This window comes from Nematostella vectensis, chromosome 2 (genome assembly GCF_932526225.1).
Source record: "Nematostella vectensis chromosome 2, jaNemVect1.1, whole genome shotgun sequence".
Classification (NCBI taxonomy): Eukaryota; Metazoa; Cnidaria; class Anthozoa; order Actiniaria; family Edwardsiidae; genus Nematostella; species Nematostella vectensis.
The window spans coordinates 11,347,325-11,366,302 of record NC_064035.1 but is presented as its reverse complement, the minus strand read 5'-3'; the positions used below and the strand labels follow the sequence as shown (position 1 = coordinate 11,366,302).

The 18,978-nt window shown below is 40.2% G+C and overlaps 2 protein-coding genes across 3 annotated transcripts; one reads left to right on the top strand and one right to left on the bottom strand.

Annotated features, from left to right (window-relative positions):
- Nucleotides 1-293: 293 nt before the first annotated feature.
- On the bottom strand, nt 294-15,290 carry LOC5521107 (probable 39S ribosomal protein L45, mitochondrial). Of its 2 annotated transcripts, XM_032366549.2 has the most exons (9): nt 15,168-15,290; nt 9,381-9,609; nt 9,063-9,121; nt 8,856-8,908; nt 8,358-8,456; nt 7,269-7,317; nt 6,250-6,405; nt 5,855-5,914; nt 294-1,022 (listed from the first exon to the last, which is right to left on the bottom strand). In XM_032366549.2, the coding sequence occupies exons 1-9, from the start codon at nt 15,216-15,218 to the stop codon at nt 813-815; spliced, it is 966 nt and encodes a 321-aa protein (XP_032222440.2). In that variant the 5' UTR covers nt 15,219-15,290; the 3' UTR covers nt 294-812. The 2 variants fall into 2 exon arrangements, with proteins under 2 accessions (XP_032222440.2, XP_032222441.2); XM_032366550.2 differs by lacking the exon at nt 5,855-5,914 and having other exon boundaries at nt 15,168-15,289.
- LOC5521100 (cytochrome c oxidase subunit NDUFA4) lies at nt 15,270-18,877 on the top strand. The gene is made up of 4 exons (XM_001640872.3): nt 15,270-15,425; nt 17,413-17,501; nt 18,413-18,473; nt 18,548-18,877. Exons 1-4 carry the CDS (start codon nt 15,393-15,395, stop codon nt 18,611-18,613), a joined length of 249 nt encoding a protein of 82 aa, XP_001640922.1. The 5' UTR covers nt 15,270-15,392; the 3' UTR covers nt 18,614-18,877.
- Nucleotides 18,878-18,978: the final 101 nt, after the last annotated feature.

The window sequence follows — 18,978 nt, the reverse complement described above, 5'->3', positions numbered from 1 at the left end:
TCTAATTTCTATGGTTATATCAATTTCTCTTTAGTTCGCCCGGTGGATGGAACAAATATATCGATGATTCCCTTTATCAAAGAAAGAAGCATTAGGCATGTTAAAAGTCATTATGTCGCAATGTCGATGGCTTCCAGTATTATCACTTCATTTTAAAACAAAGTACAAAAGACCAAAACACTGATTTTCGACTCGGCGACTTTGTCATGTTTGGTGTTTCGTTTTCTGTGTGGTTTTTTGTATTATGTGTTATGGTTAATTCGTATCCTAGCGCACTATAACCAAGACAAATCTTTTTAAAAATTATTTTTTTCTATTATATTTTTTCTCTGTATACAACTCCTTAGTAAACTAACACTAACTTGTAGTTAGTGTATTGCTTCATTATCAAGCCCCGGCTCCCTGGAAGGGCCAATATTGCTACATTGCAAAGCAGTGATAAACCACGCTACTGAATTGCTCTTTGCCTTGTCTGAAACAACCATACATATCATGCTGCGTATACACCTATTGTCAAAAACGGTTTTACTGGAGTATTCATGTGTTGCAGCCCGCAGAGGTTCGTGGATAACGTGCAGATGGCTGGACACACCCCTCGTGTTTGCTCGTGGTGGTTTACTCAACTTGAATGTTTAGAGGCGCATAAACGCGGATTTGTTCCATTTAGGATGAGAAAACGGGTGCTCCAAGTGCAACCTCCTTTGAAATAGGTGTACATGTCGTCGGGGAAGGGAAGTTGGAAGCCTCAAGGCAGTTTTAAGGGATTTCTTTTAAAATGCTTCCACAACCTCAAATCCAAGCATGAGTATAATTCAAGATGACGGCTGCGCAGATGGCATATTACCGCTTGACTGCGCTACCGCAGGCGATTGCTGTAAAGGCTGGAACACTTTTCCCGCCACTCTCCAGCGCCCAAACTCATTCGGAAGATGCCTCTCAAAGACTACGTAGTCTGTGACTTTCTTTACTGTCTTACCGCTTCCTTTGATGTGACGCCCGTGCTGATCCTTGACCGCCATTACCTAGACACGAAGACAAACGTGTGAGAACTCTGGTTATTGCAGTGTTCAATCATGCTCTAGGATCCAGCGTACTTTGCAGGCGCTCCCAAAGGTCTAGTGACCTGGATCCTCAAACATGGTGTTCAATGTGCATTCAACTAAAAATAAAACACGTGGGTATTTTGCTTTGTCTGGCAATAAAAGATGGAGCTTTAAGGGCCTATGGTACTATCATTTGAGTCCGTGGCTTGGGCAATTTGTTAGTTTTATAAAAGATTCTGTTATTTGGAAGCTACTGTTCAAATCTAATATCATATTTTTTTGCAGAAATACTTTAACATCACTATTTTCTAAAACTTCACGCATCTGATTTGCGAAAATTTGATACCGCGAGAAATGGCGAATTTTTATGTTCTTCGAAAACCACATATTTGGTAATAACTTTTTCATTTCTTCAAAAATCAAAAATTCCATGCGCTAAGTTGTTAGGAATGGTAATATCAATGGTTTGAGTGAAAAAATGGCATAATTGTTGCAAAATGTTCGAAATTAACGTGTTTTTCTCGCGCGGAAATGGCCGCCATCTTGTTTTTTCGCTATCTATTTTTATTCTCTAAAAAACATATAAAAATGCATTTTCTTCTAAAAAATGTCGAAAGTTTATATTAATTTTTTGGGGGAAAAGAAAAAAAAAGTTAGAAAATAAAATAAAAAAAAATAAAAAAAGACCAGGGATTTAACCTGGAGCGCTTGCTTATAAGTCAAAGGTGCTAACCACCGGGCCACGGAATCAAGTTGGAGGGCGCGCGACGATTATAGTTTATTTAATCAAATCTAGCGCTATTCCTTTTTGTAACAACGGTGTTTTGTGGCAACGAGATAACACCATAGGCCCTTAAAAGCACCTCGGTTACCGTAGCATGCTGCGTAAGGCTGTTTCTGGGGGATTTAAGCGAGGGAAAATAAATACCAAGCAAAACTGTTGAAAGCGCGATTAAAGGCCTATTACAGTAACAAAAAAAAGCGGAGTCGTAAGATGCTAGCCGCGTCTGTTAATCAGGGAGAAGAAAGCGGAGAAAGGTGCAGAGCGGGAGACAAACGGACGGTTTATTTTTCTTTCTTCTTCGCTTGCCTCTTTCTACATTAATTTGCACGCATACAAGCTCTTGCGCATGCCTTAAATTTTTCCGTCTCCGTTTTAATGCGGCGAGCGCTCGCATCTTTTTATTATCCACATTTACTTTCAACGCTACTGTTTTCGTCATAGACAAAATCTGCACGTTCAGCTTATTCATCTGAACCTTATGGGTACAAGGACACCAAGTCTTAACAAATTAAAAGCTTGCGTGTTCTCTCTGTCGCGCCAGAGATCGCTGGACTAAACATCAAACAAATCGATTGTTAAGTTGGTTTGCGAGATTACCCCCAAATCGCCGAATTTGTGGATCCCGGTAATCGTGATATAAGTAACAATTATACATTCCATTGAGGTGTATAGTGGCGAAATATCTACCGACAGCCGAAGGCTCGAGTTAGATATTTTGAAAGCCACTCTCCGCCGTGGTATTGTTAATTCGTATGGTATAATTGTCAAATCAAGTCGCTTGTTCTTGTGAGGTTCCCGAGTTTTATATATAACGAGCTATAGGTCCTTAAGAGAGATAAAAATGTCCAGTTCAAGCGCGTAGCTAGGATTCACTAAAGGGGTGCGGCGGGCACGGATGAGGGGGAGGGGTGTCGCGCCCACGGCATTATACCCGCCTGACGTTCTTCCTAAACACTTTACTTTGCATACATGTATATTACCTACACCTCTAGCAAAATTGGCGAATGTACAGAGCAGCAAACTCTTCCCCGGAAACTTTTTATTACTCCCAGGAAAACGAGTCACAAAAAGCAGGCCAGGCGCTAGAGGCAATGAATCATCGAACGATTGCGATTCACGTGAGCACACAAAAAACTTTTTACATATTTCAATATGGCAAACTTCAGAATTAATGAGCTCAACAGCTAAAATATCAATAATGCCACTTTTAAGAATTGTTTAAGAAATTTGGATAAAAATGATCATTTGGATATCACAGGACATATTTAGGATATCACAGGACATGCCCTATATAGACCGGAGTCAGCATGACAGCGACTAAGCGATTAATGTTAGCATTTACGGATGTGAGGTATACCACATTACTTGTGATATAGGCACACGATACCGGCGCTTTATGCAAGATTCAAATTATAGGTTGATATGTAAGAACATAACAAGTACATTTTATAACAGTTTAATATAGGCGTTCTACGTTAAGCGGTAGGTAGGTTTCAGCGCTAAGTAATACAAAAGCTGCTTCCGTACAAATACAGCGTAATCCTTTATCTGATTATTAATACTATAGCCAGCAAAGGCTGTCAGCGCAGAAAAAAAATGTAATAAAAATTTTCAATATGAAAAGGTACAACACGAACTAATTACCTATAATAATAACTTATTCGAATGTTTCACAAAACAGAGAAAAAAAAATATGAAAATGACAACATAGAAGGTCGTGTGCATACATGAATTTCACCATGGGCTTAAACTGATAAGAAACCCTTCATTCCGGGCTTTAAGTTTGATGGAAAATGGAATTAAGCATGAATACTAAAATAAAACGGTTTTTAAAATGGCGAAGAACAAAGGTGCTTAGAGCTAAGTAAAACTTGTAAGCTGATAATTAACCTCAGCGACACGCGTGCGTCACCCGAAACCACAAACATCAGATGGCCAATAAATCATTCTTAGTACTACACACGGTTAATTAAAAAATATTGCCAAGCTTTGAATTACAGTCCACTCCTCAGTCCCTGGATGCCTGGGTCAAATTAGTTCTCGCGTGCACTACGCGCAAAAACCCAACGGCAAAGTACGCGTTATTAAAGTCCTTGACTTAATAAGATTCAATAGCACTATATCTCTAAGCCAGATGTCTGCATTATAGATTACGTAGAGCTTTAAAGCGACTTCAGGCGCGCTGGTAACGAGCAGTTTGTAACTCACACCGGAGGATTCACAGCGGGTTTCGAGACAACGATGAACGGAACAGTGAGTAACAACACGGCGGGAAACGTAACGGCAACGTGCGCCATCGCCCCAGGAGACACTAGAGCAGGTCGCATCGGTCAAATCACGGCGTGTTCACTGCTCATGTGCATTGCACTCGTCGGGAACGCGACCATCGTCCTGCTGGTGTGCAAGAAGAAAGAAATGCGGCGCAACGTGAATATCTTCATCGCAAACATGGCCGTCGCGGATTCGCTGGTGATCATCTCGGGGTTAAGTGTGTGGTTGAAAGACATCATCCAAGGCACCCGTGAATGGTTACTGACGGGAATCCTGGGTGATATCACCTGCAAGATCGAGGTGTTTCTACCAAACATGGCACACCTTGTCTCGCTGCTTACCCTGCTCCTAATCTCGATTGAGCGATACCGCGTGGTGACAAACCCCACGGGCGTGGTGCCTATGACCAAACAAGTGCGCTGCATCCTCCTGGTCGCTGCCTGGATGGTGCCATGCGGGCTGAGCGCCTTCTACCTGGTCTTCCCGTACACCAAGGTAGTGAACAATCAGACCATTTGTGGGATCGAGAATTTTAACCCCGTGGTACAGCGGTACGCTCTGTTTATCGTGGTCCTTTCAGTCGCTCTCCTCATCACCCTACTAGTCGTTAACCTCTTCATCCTACGCCGTCTTCGCCAAGCCCGTGTCGCAAGCACACTCCCCGCCACACAACGCCGCAACCGCGAGAGACGGGTCAAGAATGCCGTGGCGATGGTGCTCTGTTCTGTGCTCTTTTACGTGCTCCTATGGAGCCCTCAGCGCCTCGTTTATATGCTTATAATGGGGGGATACGCTGACGTTTTTGAAGACCCGTGTATGGCAGAAACGATACAGCCAATCTCGTTCGCCCTGAACTTTTTTGTCTACATGAATCCAGCGTGCAGCCCTCTTATCTACTTTACCTTTCTAAAGGATTTCAGGAATGGACTCAGATTGATGTGCTTTCCAGCAGTCGAGGGAAATGTGCAAATCGAAAACACGCAGGAGATTGAAATGGACGACAGAAACTAGCAATGAGGACGTAACAAGCAAGGACGTATCCGTACAGGTGTGCCTTTAAAAAAGGCACATTTTAGTGGCTGAGAGGCTAGTAGTTCTACAAAGGTGCCCAAAACTTATTAAAAAGTACATAGACGTATACCTATCGTATCCCTAGCGTATACGAGGTCAAACACCGACAAAACTGTGATTCTGAAACAGCTGATCTGCGCAGTTGGCTAATAGCCTTAATAGGGAAATCATGGAGGCGTGAAATGTTAGTTGAGAAATGATCGATTTAGTTTTGTCTGATTTAAAATAGTGAATCATATTCAGTTATTAGTCATAAGAAAAGAAAAACATTGTAATCTTTGGATTAGTCCTATCTAGTAATGCGTACGCAAAATTAAACAGGGTTTAACCTCAATATTTCGTAAATTATGTATAGTAGCACGCACGGGTGTACACACAAAATGATAGAGCAGCTGAAATTCGACCGTAAGTACTACTTATCATTGGAACAGAAAGGTTTAGATCACTTCAGCTCTTCACGAGAACATCCATCCAGGGGCCACTCACTCAACAATTATGCTTAGGTCCTTTTATCAGCAAGCCCATTACATAGCTCTAAAGAATCCATTGTCAAACGGACGGTAGAGCCTTGATGCCTATCAGGGAGATTCTCTTGTTGAGCAACAATAAAGAGCTAACACAACCTCGTGCAAGTTTGCTTATTTAAAAAATCAACGCCATAGTTTTCGATCAATTGATTATTCACCTTGCTGAATCTGTGTAATGTGTTATCACAAGAGCCGCTGGTTACCAGAATCAGGTTTCCCTAGAGTTCGATTAAAGCAGAGAAGCAATATACTTAAGATAAGAATAAAGGCAAGAGGGCATCTCACATTGATTATCACAGCAAATCTCTTAAAATCCTTTTAAGACCATTTGCGAATGCGATTACACATTCTGATCTCTTGATCAATCAATTTGATAGCAATTATCTTCCGCGAGGGAAAAAGACTAACCATGCGCTAATCTTGCACGGATATGTATCCTTTGTATTTGCTCTTTCAAAAACTCCCAAGGTTAATACCACATGAAAGCAATGCATTTAATAAACAAATCAAATAAAATTACGATCCCTATTCTTCAGTTTACAAGGAACCGTACCTGCTCGGAGTTCATCTTAACTGTGACCTGCGCGAATAGGTTTTCTTTGGAGTCGACGGGTATGACTCGGGCGTGCACCACGCGTGGTCTCTCAAGCTCCTTAACGTAGCGCCAGTGGAGCTGTTTACTGGGCGGGAAGAACTCTTTTCTCAACGCCTGAAACCAGAGGAAAGGTGCAGCAAAATGATACGCCTGAACAGCAAAGGCAGAGCCGTAAAACACTAGTAAACTAAACAATAGATCAAACTAAGGGTTGGACTTGTGTGAGCATTTTATTAAGCATTTTATTGAGTTTACTAGCGTAAACACACGGAAGATTAGGGCTTGCTACTAAATACACGGCACACTTGTTCTGGAGACCAAACCAAAGGACAGTTAAAAAATGACAAGTGTAACGATAAAAATCAATACGATAATACGATATCGTATCGTAATAAAATCAAAATTGAAATCCGAGTCGCCCTTAAAGACCTACGACCATTCATATCTTTTGGAGAACGAGAGGTCGTTTATTTAAAGGTGGTGATTATTTTTGACGCCCTAAAGATCAAGGGACTAGGGCTATGGGAGATATAAACGCTGTGAGGTAGGTATGTTTAGACTCAAGAAATATTCATAGGAGATTTGAAAAAACGAGATGGTTGCTAAAATTCGACCACAGGATCGCCTCCATCGCGACTAACTCCGGATCGCCTCAATCGCTTTTTAATCGGGCGGATCATCAGTACACTAATTTATGCGATAAGTCGGTTATTTGTGGAAGGGGAGGAGGGAATTGAAACTGGACCAATTTCAATTTTCCAGCTTATATCACAATGAAAGCGTGATCTATTGCTCAATTTGGGTAAGCTAATTGCAGTAGGAAGGACTTATTTCTCTTGAAGAAACTAGGGTAATAAAAGGCGGGATCAGATTCTCCTCACGATATCTAACAGAAAACTAACAGAAGAACTCACACCAACCAAACACCTTTCAATTATTTGTATTTGGCGAAAAGTGAACTAAAATAAAGATCTTACGTGATAAACAGATCCGGTTGCAAGCTCTTCCAGCTTCCGCTTGTTCTTACTATCAATAAAAAGACAACGTCATCGTTAAGGTGGATATAGGCACTGTTAAAATCCACCCCTTTCTCGATTTAAGACAATAAGGGTTATGCACGTAAAAATTGCAGAATATAGAGCTCTTTATGTGTGATTTGTTGAATTGCCAAGGGTTTATTCAGCAGGGGCGGAAGTCATATTACCTTCTAAATCTGGGTTTCCACGCTCACATTTGGCGTAATTTCGCCTTTAGCCTTGAGGCTACAAGTTGGTCAATTTAAAGCGTTTGCATGGACGCGATAAACAGATATACTGTATTTGGAAACGTACCACTCCTTATTCTCTAGAGTGTTCCTTATGTCACAGAGGTTTATCTAAACAAATATTTTTTAAATGGGCAGTCTTGTCATAATCACTGAATTTTGCACCTTTATTCAGGTTATCTGAGAATGATCTATAACTAATAAATCATCAAAATAGGTAACTAATTATGTCAAAATTTGCTTTCTTTTGGAATATCGTGTATATCTAAAAATTTGTTTTTTTCCGAAAAAATCATGTCTTTGTATGAGTATTGATTGAATATTGATTGTATGAACATTGATTGAATAAGCCAACACATCTTTGAGCATATTTTCACAAAGTTCGGCCTTTTTTTCTAAAAATCTTTAATGTTCTGAATAATTATTTTTCTACCAAACTTTTACCCATTTTCATTTCTCACTGTTTAAGTTGTCTTCGCAATTTTGGATAAATTGAATCGATAAATAAATATTGGATGAAATTCTGATGGATGATCTCTGAAGAAAATGCATGATCACTGAAGATAATCACTGAAGATCACTGAAGAAAATGCAGCCTGATAAAACTCATCACTGTCAAATCAATGTGAAACATTAACTAAAACATTGCTGTAACAGGTTTAGATATAGTTCCGCATTCTAGAGTGAAGCACACAGACAGTGGCTGCCAATACATAGTTTTTTTAGAAATTTAACCAGTTGGCATGTTCAAATATTAGCTCTGATTGACACAACTTCATAACATGCACCATTAATTACTTACTCTTCCAGGGCTTTGTTTACTTGAATGAATAGATTTTGAGCATCTTTGGCAAACTCCCTGAGCTTAAATGGCTTGCAGTATCGTCTAACAAAAGCCAGACTGAAAGTCACAGAAGATAATTTTTGTAAAAAAATATAAAGTTAAAAAACTCTTAGCTGGTCACTTTTTAAAAAGTGTCCAGCTACAAATAATTCAAAGTGAAAGAACAATAAACAAGGAAAACAAATGGGGTCCAGTATGTGCCCAATTTAAGGGAATACCCACCTAGCTAGGGTTACCTAATGTTTTTTTTCTTCATTGGCTTACATTCGAAAGGTAAAAACAGCTAGCCATTTCTTTGTGCTCTGCTTCCCACCTACTTCCTTTAAATGGAGGTTATAACTTAGGAAAACAGAAAGATGTATAGAAAGAAAGAGGGGCAGACAGACAAAAAGACAGATGGACGTGTGGACAGACAGACAGAGGAATATGTCTACCTTATCTGGATAAAATACACACCTGTAGACTGTCCACAAACTCATTTTAAAAGCATTCCATCTCTGCTTTATACCCTAACAAATAATTTTTGACATACCATTAATACTAGTTTGACAGTTTTAGAGGTTGTCAACAACTCACTAAGGATGGCTGCTTTGGTCGAATCACTTTCAGTGACACAAATACATTGTCTTACTGTATGAACCACAACAAACCCAATGAACTTACAGTTGGAGTCAGAATAAAAGCTTTCTTGTCCAGGGGCACATAATTACTGACAACAGTACCTACAAAAAATAAGCAGCTATCATTGCCATAGCAGGCCTCAAAATATTGAAGGGGCACATTAAGAAATTATTGGGGGGCACAGCCATGCCCCTACTGGTTATGTACTTAAAACTTTTCGAAAATATTGGGGGGGGCATGTGCCCCCAAGGCCCCACCCCCTGCTATGGCCCTGCTATGGATAGGTCTTTGCAATGTCTGAAACAATAAAGGGCTCAATATGTAATTCTCACAATGAGGGGCTTTTGTAACTGGACATACCAACACTATCTATTACAAGAGCAGATTCCTGGTTGTCTTTTGAAGGGGCCATGTCCTTGGCATTGGGGAAGTTTTTCAAAAAACTTTCTCGCTGGGCAGCCATTGGGTTCACTCTTTTTCCGAAAGGAGATGATTTGCTGATTTTTGTTCGACTTTGGAGAACCCATATTGGACCAAGCATCAAATCATTTCGTCCTGCAGAATTATCTACTCCAACTCTAGCAATTATCTGCAATAAAAACGTACATCATTTTTGTTTTTCATCAGCACCTTTTTTGGTGGTTATTTCTAAATGTGGGACAAGTAACATAAAAAAAATATTATAATAATATGAGAAAATTAGAAAAAGTTTGAAATTAGTTGGTAAGGGCAAGTTACCAGGCAACAACCCTAATTTAATACCCTGCCCTTCTAGTGGTAGTGCCTTGGAAAATACGGAAACAGTCTGCCAAATAAATACCCTGCCCTTCTAGTGGTAGTGCCTGGGATATACAAATGGCCTGCCAATTTTATACCCTGCCCTTCTAGTGGTAGTGCCTGGGATATACAAACAGTCTGCCAATTTTATACCCTGCCCTTCTAGTGGTAGTGCCTGGGATATACAAACAGTCTGCCAATTAAATACCTTGCCCTTCTAGTGGTAGTGCCTGGGATATACAAACAGTCTGCCAATTAAATACCCTGCCCTTCTAGTGGTAGTGCCTGGGATATACAAACAGTCTGCCAATTTTATACACTGCCCTTCTAGTGGTAGTGCCTGGGATATACAAACAGTCTGCCAATTTTATACACTGCCCTTCTAGTGGCAGTGCCTGGGATATACAAATGGTCTGCCAATTAGATACCCTGCCCTTCTAGTGGTAGTGCCTGGGATATACAAACAGTCTGCCAATTTTATACCCTGCCCTTCTAGTGGTAGTGCCTGGGATATACAAACAGTCTGCCAATTAGATACCCTGCCCTTCTAGTGGTAGTGCCTGGGATATACAAACAGTCTGCCAATTTTATACACTGCCCTTCTAGTGGTAGTGCCTGGGATATACAAACAGTCTGCCAATTTTATACCCTGCCCTTCTAGTGGTAGTGCCTGGGATATACAAACAGTCTGCCAATTTTATACCCTGCCCTTCTAGTGGTAGTGCCTGGGATATACAAACAGTCTGCCAATTAAATACCTTGCCCTTCTAGTGGTAGTGCCTGGGATATACAAACAGTCTGCCAATTAAATACCTTGCCCTTCTAGTGGTAGTGCCTGGGATATACAAACAGTCTGCCAATTTAATACCCTGCCCTTCTAGTGGTAGTGCCTGGGATATACAAACAGTCTGCCAATTAAATACCTTGCCCTTCTAGTGGTAGTGCCTGGGATATACAAACAGTCTGCCAATTTAATACCCTGCCCTTCTAGTGGTAGTGCCTGGGATATACAAACAGTCTGCCAATTAGATACCCTGCCCTTCTAGTGGTAGTGCCTGGGATATACAAACAGTCTGCCAATTAAATACCTTGCCCTTCTAGTGGTAGTGCCTGGGATATACAAACAGTCTGCCAATTAAATACCTTGCCCTTCTAGTGGTAGTGCCTGGGATATACAAACAGTCTGCCAATTAGATACCCTGCCCTTCTAGTGGTAGTGCCTGGGATATACAAACAGTCTGCCAATTTTATACACTGCCCTTCTAGTGGTAGTGCCTGGGATATACAAACAGTCTGCCAATTTTATACACTGCCCTTCTAGTGGTAGTGCCTTGGGAAATACGGAAACAGTCTGCCAATTAAATACCCTGCCCTTCTAGTGGTAGTGCCTGGGATATACAAATGGTCTGCCAATTAGATACCCTGCCCTTCTAGTGGTAGTGCCTGGGATATACAAACAGTCTGCCAATTAAATACCCTGCCCTTCTAGTGGTAGTGCCTGGGATATACAAACAGTCTGCCAATTTTATACCCTGCCCTTCTAGTGGTAGTGCCTGGGATATACAAACAGTCTGCCAATTAAATACCCTGCCCTTCTAGTGGTAGTGCCTGGGATATACAAACAGTCTGCCAATTTTATACACTGCCCTTCTAGTGGTAGTGCCTGGGATATACAAACAGTCTGCCAATTTAATACCCTGCCCTTCTAGTGGTAGTGCCTGGGATATACAAACAGTCTGCCAATTTAATACCCTGCCCTTCTAGTGGTAGTGCCTGGGATATACAAACAGTCTGCCAATTTTATACCCTGCCCTTCTAGTGGTAGTGCCTGGGATATACAAACAGTCTGCCAATTAAATACCTTGCCCTTCTAGTGGTAGTGCCTGGGATATACAAACAGTCTGCCAATTAAATACCTTGCCCTTCTAGTGGTAGTGCCTGGGATATACAAACAGTCTGCCAATTAGATACCCTGCCCTTCTAGTGGTAGTGCCTGGGATATACAAACAGTCTGCCAATTTTATACACTGCCCTTCTAGTGGTAGTGCCTGGGATATACAAACAGTCTGCCAATTTTATACACTGCCCTTCTAGTGGTAGTGCCTTGGGAAATACGGAAACAGTCTGCCAATTAAATACCCTGCCCTTCTAGTGGTAGTGCCTGGGATATACAAATGGTCTGCCAATTAGATACCCTGCCCTTCTAGTGGTAGTGCCTGGGATATACAAACAGTCTGTCAATTAAATACACTGCCCTTCTAGTGGTAGTGCCTGGGATATACAAATGGTCTGCCAATTAAATACCCTGCAAAAGGAGGGTGAGCAGCATCATTAGCTGTAAAAAGCAAGTAGTGAAGCAATGCAAATACTGGTGCAAAGCCTAGACGGTGTGCTATAAATCCAGCCAGCGATACAGTTACATCCATACTAGTTCAAACGAGTAACTCAGATACTTCCAAGAATCCAATATTCTTAACGCTTATCATGCTAATTTAGAAGTTTCTCTTGTATAAAATAGACTGCTGGATTTTCAAATGTAAAGAATAAAAAAGGCTAATTAACTTTCTTGGAGGGTCTGTCTAATAGCATGTTCACATTGATTAGCTTCTGCTACTGTATTTGCGGGCAGTGTAACAATATTTGTATTTTTTTCTGGATAATAAAATGACTATGTTTACAACTATGAGACTGAAAAACATTGTCCTTGAAAAGACAGGGTGCCAACTTAAAAAAAACTCCAAGTCTTTCTATGATGCACCAATAATTGTCAAGCCCCACAGGGGGGGGGGGATTGACAAGAGTCAGGCAAGGGTGCTTGACAAGCCTACAGTACAGGTCTAGAGTAACATAACCTCCACTCGAGAGTGTAGAGTCCTCATTAGCACTCGCACCACTCGAGAATTGAGACTAGCACTTTTTTAATGAGACAATCGAGAACTAAGCCACTCGCCGCTCGCAGGAATCGAACCGCTCGCACTTTCACCGAGTGGGAAGGTTTAAGAATGATCAATCAAACACTGGGATCTTAAAGAAATAACAACGCTTCGTAGACGAAATATTTATTACATCGACGGTCTTAAAAAAAATGCTCGTAGGAAATAATGATTTACTTTTCAGGTGAAAAATTACATCTTAAGATATCTCAAATAAGTTGTGGCTGATTGGAAGGTTTACAGAATCAAAGGTTATGATAAGTCAAACATGCGAGATCTGATGAAGAAACAACAAGGTTTCAGGTTTCATGTCATTCTCGTAGACGAAATGCGTAACACGATTACGCTCTAACATGTGTTTGTAGGAAATATTTTATTAACTTCGCTAAAAGAAAAGCATATCTCTAAATAGCTAAAACTGTTTTTTTGCTTATTGGAAGGTCAAAACTATTTCTTTTTCTTCATGGTCAGTAATGGTGGTTACGGTCAAATGTGTGAAAGTCTGTGGAGAAGTCGGCTTCGCTTGGCCTAACAACTAACCAAACAAAGTAGCGCATGGAATCGCACATATTTGGAAAGGATCCAAGCCCAGTACCCAGACGCGAAATGCCCTCATTTTCAATGTATCAGAGTAGAAAAACTAGGGGGAATAAGCCACCTAAAATTGAGTCTGCTTTGTTAACCATGATGTATATAATTTTTTCCCCGTGTTAAGAATTTTAGCCCGATTGTCATGTCTAATTAAGTTGCACTTTAAAGCTCGAGATAAACGCAATTCGTTCTTCCTTCGAATGTCGCTTTAGATTTACTAAGCGTCTTTATAATAAATGTACATCATGAATACAATTCAAGATCGTATCATATTGTAATTTGTATACTTCGTGGGCTTTTAGTCATTTGTAAGCCTGCCGGTTTTGTCACTTGAACTGGGAAAAAATAAAGCGCACAAATAATTCTTCTCTTTAAAATTCACATATAACAGCTTAGTTAACTAATATGAGACTGAGACGGGATGAGACAGGATTATACTTATTTGTCTTGCCGTTATTTGTTATTTGTCTTGAATCATCTAAACGCAGAAATAATATTTCTGTGTTTACTGCAAATATGTTCACAAAGACTGTCTACAAAGTGTCGCTGTCTAGTCTAGCACTTTATTATGACTGTCTCGCTTCAAAGTTGGTAGCTTCTTCTCATCGTCTGAACTTGCTTCAAAGTCTGAAGCTTCGCTTATTTGGCTAATAAACTTTGCAGTACTTTCTGTTATGTCTCAAATTGTTAGCAGGATGATGATTGAAAAGGTACATGATTTTAGCCCCGTACTCAAAGTCGATCAAGTGTTATTTACAATTCGTTTTATGGCTCACGGCGTTTAGCTACGGCAAAGCGTGTTCAAATTGCGTTACGCAACTAATCCCTAGAAAATAAAAATAATTAATTGGAGCTAGTTCTACCTTTTATTAGGAATTATTTTACTTCGCTTACTATTATATTTAAAGCAAAAACCCAGGAGTGTTCGTTTATAAATTTAAATCATTTTGTTAAAGTTAGCAAGATAGCACAAAAATCTTGTTCGATGTTTCTGAGTTTACTTTACTAACCACGCAGGCAATCCTAATCATTCTATACTTTATAATGGGCAGATATAAAGTCACGGATTAGAAAACACTGAAATCAATCACTCACAAAGACGCTCAAGCTTATGAATATTTGGCGAGTCAATACTCTCGAGCGATACTCGAGAAGAATATGCATGAGTCTCGAGTACTCGCGAGTGGAGGTTATGTTACTCTAGACCTGTACTGTACTCGTCCACATTGTGGATTTCGTAGCTGTCATCTCCTTTTCTCATGCCTAATTTTAATATTCATACCTTTACTGTATTCTCCCGTATTAGCTATATCTTGGTACTGTACTCCTGATACATTCTTTGTATCAAGATTTTTCCAAAAGCGAGGTTGACAGCTATGACATTCAATGCCCAGCCCAGAGTGGGGATAGAGTATACTTACAGCTTTTAGCTAACAAATAGCAGATTGTCATTTGTCCTTAGGAGGACAACAATCGTACAACGAGTTAACCCCTCGCTTGCAGAGCAAGCATTTCTGTGGGGTTTCAGTGGATAAAAAGGGCGAGGAAGAGTATGGCCAAACGAAGAATGGGGAGGGGGTTTAGCCTCTGCTCTCTCCAATCCTTCGTCCCCATTCTTTGTACGGTCATAACCTACTCTCAGTTTTTATTTTCGCTTAAACCCCAATCATTTGTACTTCAAGACAGAACGCCTGACCACCATCACAAATCAGTGGATCAGAGGCAGTTCAAAATAATAACTCATTCATATTTATGCTAAAATCTCTCGAAATCGTGAATTTGTTGCAGCATCAAAAATAAACACCTAGCAACATACAATAAATACGAATAATATATAAACCTTTACCTGGAATTTAGCACAAGTATTTGCACGCCGTAACAGGCAGGTGGCCGCCATCTTGGATTAGTTGGTCTTGAGCCCGAACCTGAACCCGGTCAGGCTCAACCGCGGTGACCTGGGTTGTGACGTCACACGGCAAGTCTCGCAAACGCCATCTTGAACGTGAGGGCAGTTGGACCGGCCTTTTACCCATTTTTTCATAAAAAAAAGAAAGCCTTTTGTACTGTGAGAATGCTTGTCCGGTACCTAAAAAGATACCCTGAGGTAAGGTATAGATTTTTAAGTTTGAAGTTCTAAGGAAAATCACTTTTTTAAAGTAAAGTTCGCTGAGTCATCATAGTGTGTGTCGAGAAGTGAGGAAACGTGCACCATTGCATGCATTTGTAAGATCAGCGATCGTTTGAGATAAGTACATGAGTAAAACGATAACAAATATAAGGACATTGACTCCGTCATCGATATATGCCTTTCCGTGTTTTTGTTCTGCTATTTTCTTCTTTGTGAAGTTCATGAATTACTTCAAGAAAGATAAGTTAATAATCTCTTTGTAGGGATTCAGTTATTATGCTTCTTTGCTCCTAAACCTGCTCCTAAATCTGTAACATTTTTCTGTAAACACAACCAACCAGTATGTAAATGTTACAGTTTAATTTTTTGTGAAGGTAAAATTTAACTCCATGATTTGTGAAACATTTGATTGTCTGTTAAATGAGCCAATCACGTTTTTCATTGGCTGCCAATGCTTGCGAGGCTAGCGCCTGCAATAGTCTCTGTATTGTTTGAGATCAGTCCCCTTTCACGCTCGATTAATTTTCTAATCACTTGTCAGTCATCAAAATGATACGGACCAATCAAAATTCAGCGAAAGTGGCCCGGGGTAACGCTGTTCACTCATCCTGAGAACTGTCAAAACAGAGTTTGTTTCGTCGGTTCATGTGTTTCCCCATGCTGAATGAATCTACACGAGAAACTCCAAAGAAAACGTATCGACGCAAGGGTAGACAGCTTCAAACCCGACTTAACACAACAGACGACTTTTGCAGAGTTTGCAAGTGTTCATTGAGAATGCAATACGGTTCTCTAGTCTCATTTGTGACGTGTTCTAGCCTTCTAATAGAGACAGCTATAAAATTGTAGTTTTGTCGTCGATATGCTATAGTGTTGGTGTCCAGCTAGAAAACAACAGTTTGTTATCTTCAAGAATCTGTCCTGGGTGCTTCAGAAAAATAATACAATATTGCAAGCTTTCCACGGCTTCAGCAGATATTAACAACCCTTGACAAGAGTCCAAGAGGTTCTAGTCTCGAAGCGGCTCGTTGTTTTGACGCCAGGAAAAAGTCCTTCGAGGAAAGTAAGAAGAACAAACGAATTCGTTGATCCGGAAAAACAACCGCAATCGCGTTGTCGACTTTTTGTCCAGACTGAGGAGGACAAAGAAAATCTCCCACCAGCACAACAGGAGAAACAACAAGAAGATACTGTACCTTTCTCGCACATCTCAACATCAACGGTCTTCCAAACAACACAACAATTGTGAAAATTCTGATTTTATCTCCCAACGGGGACGTGACTTTGAGAACACCGGACGACAAAACTATGGCTTGTCTTATAAAGAATCTCGCACTAAGAAGGTGGAAACCAGCCGCGAATGCATTGATTGTAGTATAGTGGTCATGCTCACACTTCTGTTGTGGGCTGCTGAAGGATTCTGTCATCACTTGAAAAAAATTACCAATCAGTATTTTATGTTCGGGTTTTGAACGTAGATACTCGATACGAACAAAGACCATTGCAGGCTCTCCTTTCTTTGCTCGGCCCAAAGCCCCCCTAAAACCGCGCCAAAGGGCTCGTGAACAGTCGAAAGACTAAACGCCCTTCCGACTAAAACCGTGCGCCACAGGACTCTACTAAAAGTGGCGTGCCATACGGCCCCTGAACACTCGAAAGGCTAAGTCTGATTCAGCACAAAGGAGAGCCTGTTCGCAGGCTACCAAAATCCCATTCCCAAGAATCTCATTGGTACAGAAAAAATTAAGTATATTTTTATGGCATTTCAAGCTCCACTATTTCATTTTCCACTCATAGAAACTGAAAAAAAAAAATAGCCCAATGCAATTTTCTTATAAAACCAATAAGAGCTGAAATAATGGTGTCGGAAAGTTGTCAAAAATTATTAGCCATTTGTGAAAAAACCCTTACAGTTTTCTTCCAATTATCCTTTTTATAAAAACTTGCTGACTTTCTCTTTCAGTTAATACCACTTTTTGTGTGTATTGGTGCTGCTGTCGGTGGGGCTACCTGGTTTATAGGACGTTCATTGTTGACTCACCCAGAAGCCGCGTAAGCTTTTATTAAATAATTATTCACCTTATATCAAAGAACATTTAGAACTGAGCATGGCTTAGTGTTACAGTGCAGTAGGTGCTAGCAGGCTACCTTGACAGTTTCATGAAGTGCTTTTTTTACCAAAATGCTGTATCTGGTAGCTATGATCCTCTTTTTCAAAGCCAATCTCAATTACTGTCGAATTAATGCATCCCGCACCGAATTTAAACAAGAGGTTCCGCTATAAGGGAAAGCTCCTCCCACCCCTGGGCTCTAATTTGCAATTATAATCAGAACACTGCAGTGCTAGCAGTCACAAATTGTAAGCCTCCTGTAAAATTGCTTATCTCTGAGCCTTAGTTAACTAAAATAAAACTTTTTTTTTGCACAGGTAACAAGACAGTTGTGTGAAGAGATCAATAAATTAGTGATTTGCTGTCCACTCAAGTTTTCGGTGCAAAATTTTAAATTTTGCGCTATCCATAATCTAACGCACCTGCATAAATTATCATCATGCTGTGATGAAAATGCTCGTATTTTTGGGCGCACACAGCTTGGTATAGGATTATTTTACCATAGACAGAAATATTCTTACATGGACAACTCTAGGAATGATATTCATTCTGGTTTAGAATATGAAATTTTAATTTAGCGCTCAGAGCAATTGTCTGACATGTTGACTCATTGACGGCTGATTGATAACTAACTGTTCTCGAGCCCGGGCGTGGGAGGAGCTTTCCCTCTATAGCGGAACCTCGTGTTTAAGCAAAATCCTGTGTCCCCCAGACCCTATTGTTGCAACAAGTGGCTACTTGCTCTTGGTCCTGCTGCTGGTCACTTGATTGATTTTCAAGCCCCTCTAGTACAGGTGTCTTTTATCTTTGTATCACCATGTATATCCTAACACCAAAATTTATCTGTTTTAGAATCGACAAAAAGAACAACCCTTACCCTTGGCAGCGTGTGGCACCAAATGAGCAGCGCAAGGTATAGCCTCTTGCCATTTATAAAAAAAAGTGATTCCCTTTTATTGTTTCTTTATTCTTTTTTTTTTTTTTCAGTTATTTTCTACTAAAGACTACAGCAACCTGAAGCATGAGAGACCAGACTATGAAAAGGAGTCTTAGGATAATTTGTATTTTTCTTACTTGTTGATAAATTTGAGGCTGTAATATTGTATCTGCTGAACTTTATGTTGAAGAAAATGTAACGTTTTGGAGGAAATTTGAATCCTATGTACCTAAAAGAGAGTGTGTGTACAAATAAGGTTATGTACATCTAAATGTGATGAGACTTGTGTAATTTCATAGTCAGTCACCGGACAAAAATAAGAGACTCTTAACTTAATTGCTGGCTTGTTTGAATGTAATTAAAGTTACAAATTATTCTTATGTCTTGGTAACTATTTTTTAAGAACATTCAGGCTAAGTTCTAACTTCATATTTTCCATGAGCCATATCCAATGCAAATGCGATCAAGTAATTAAATTGAT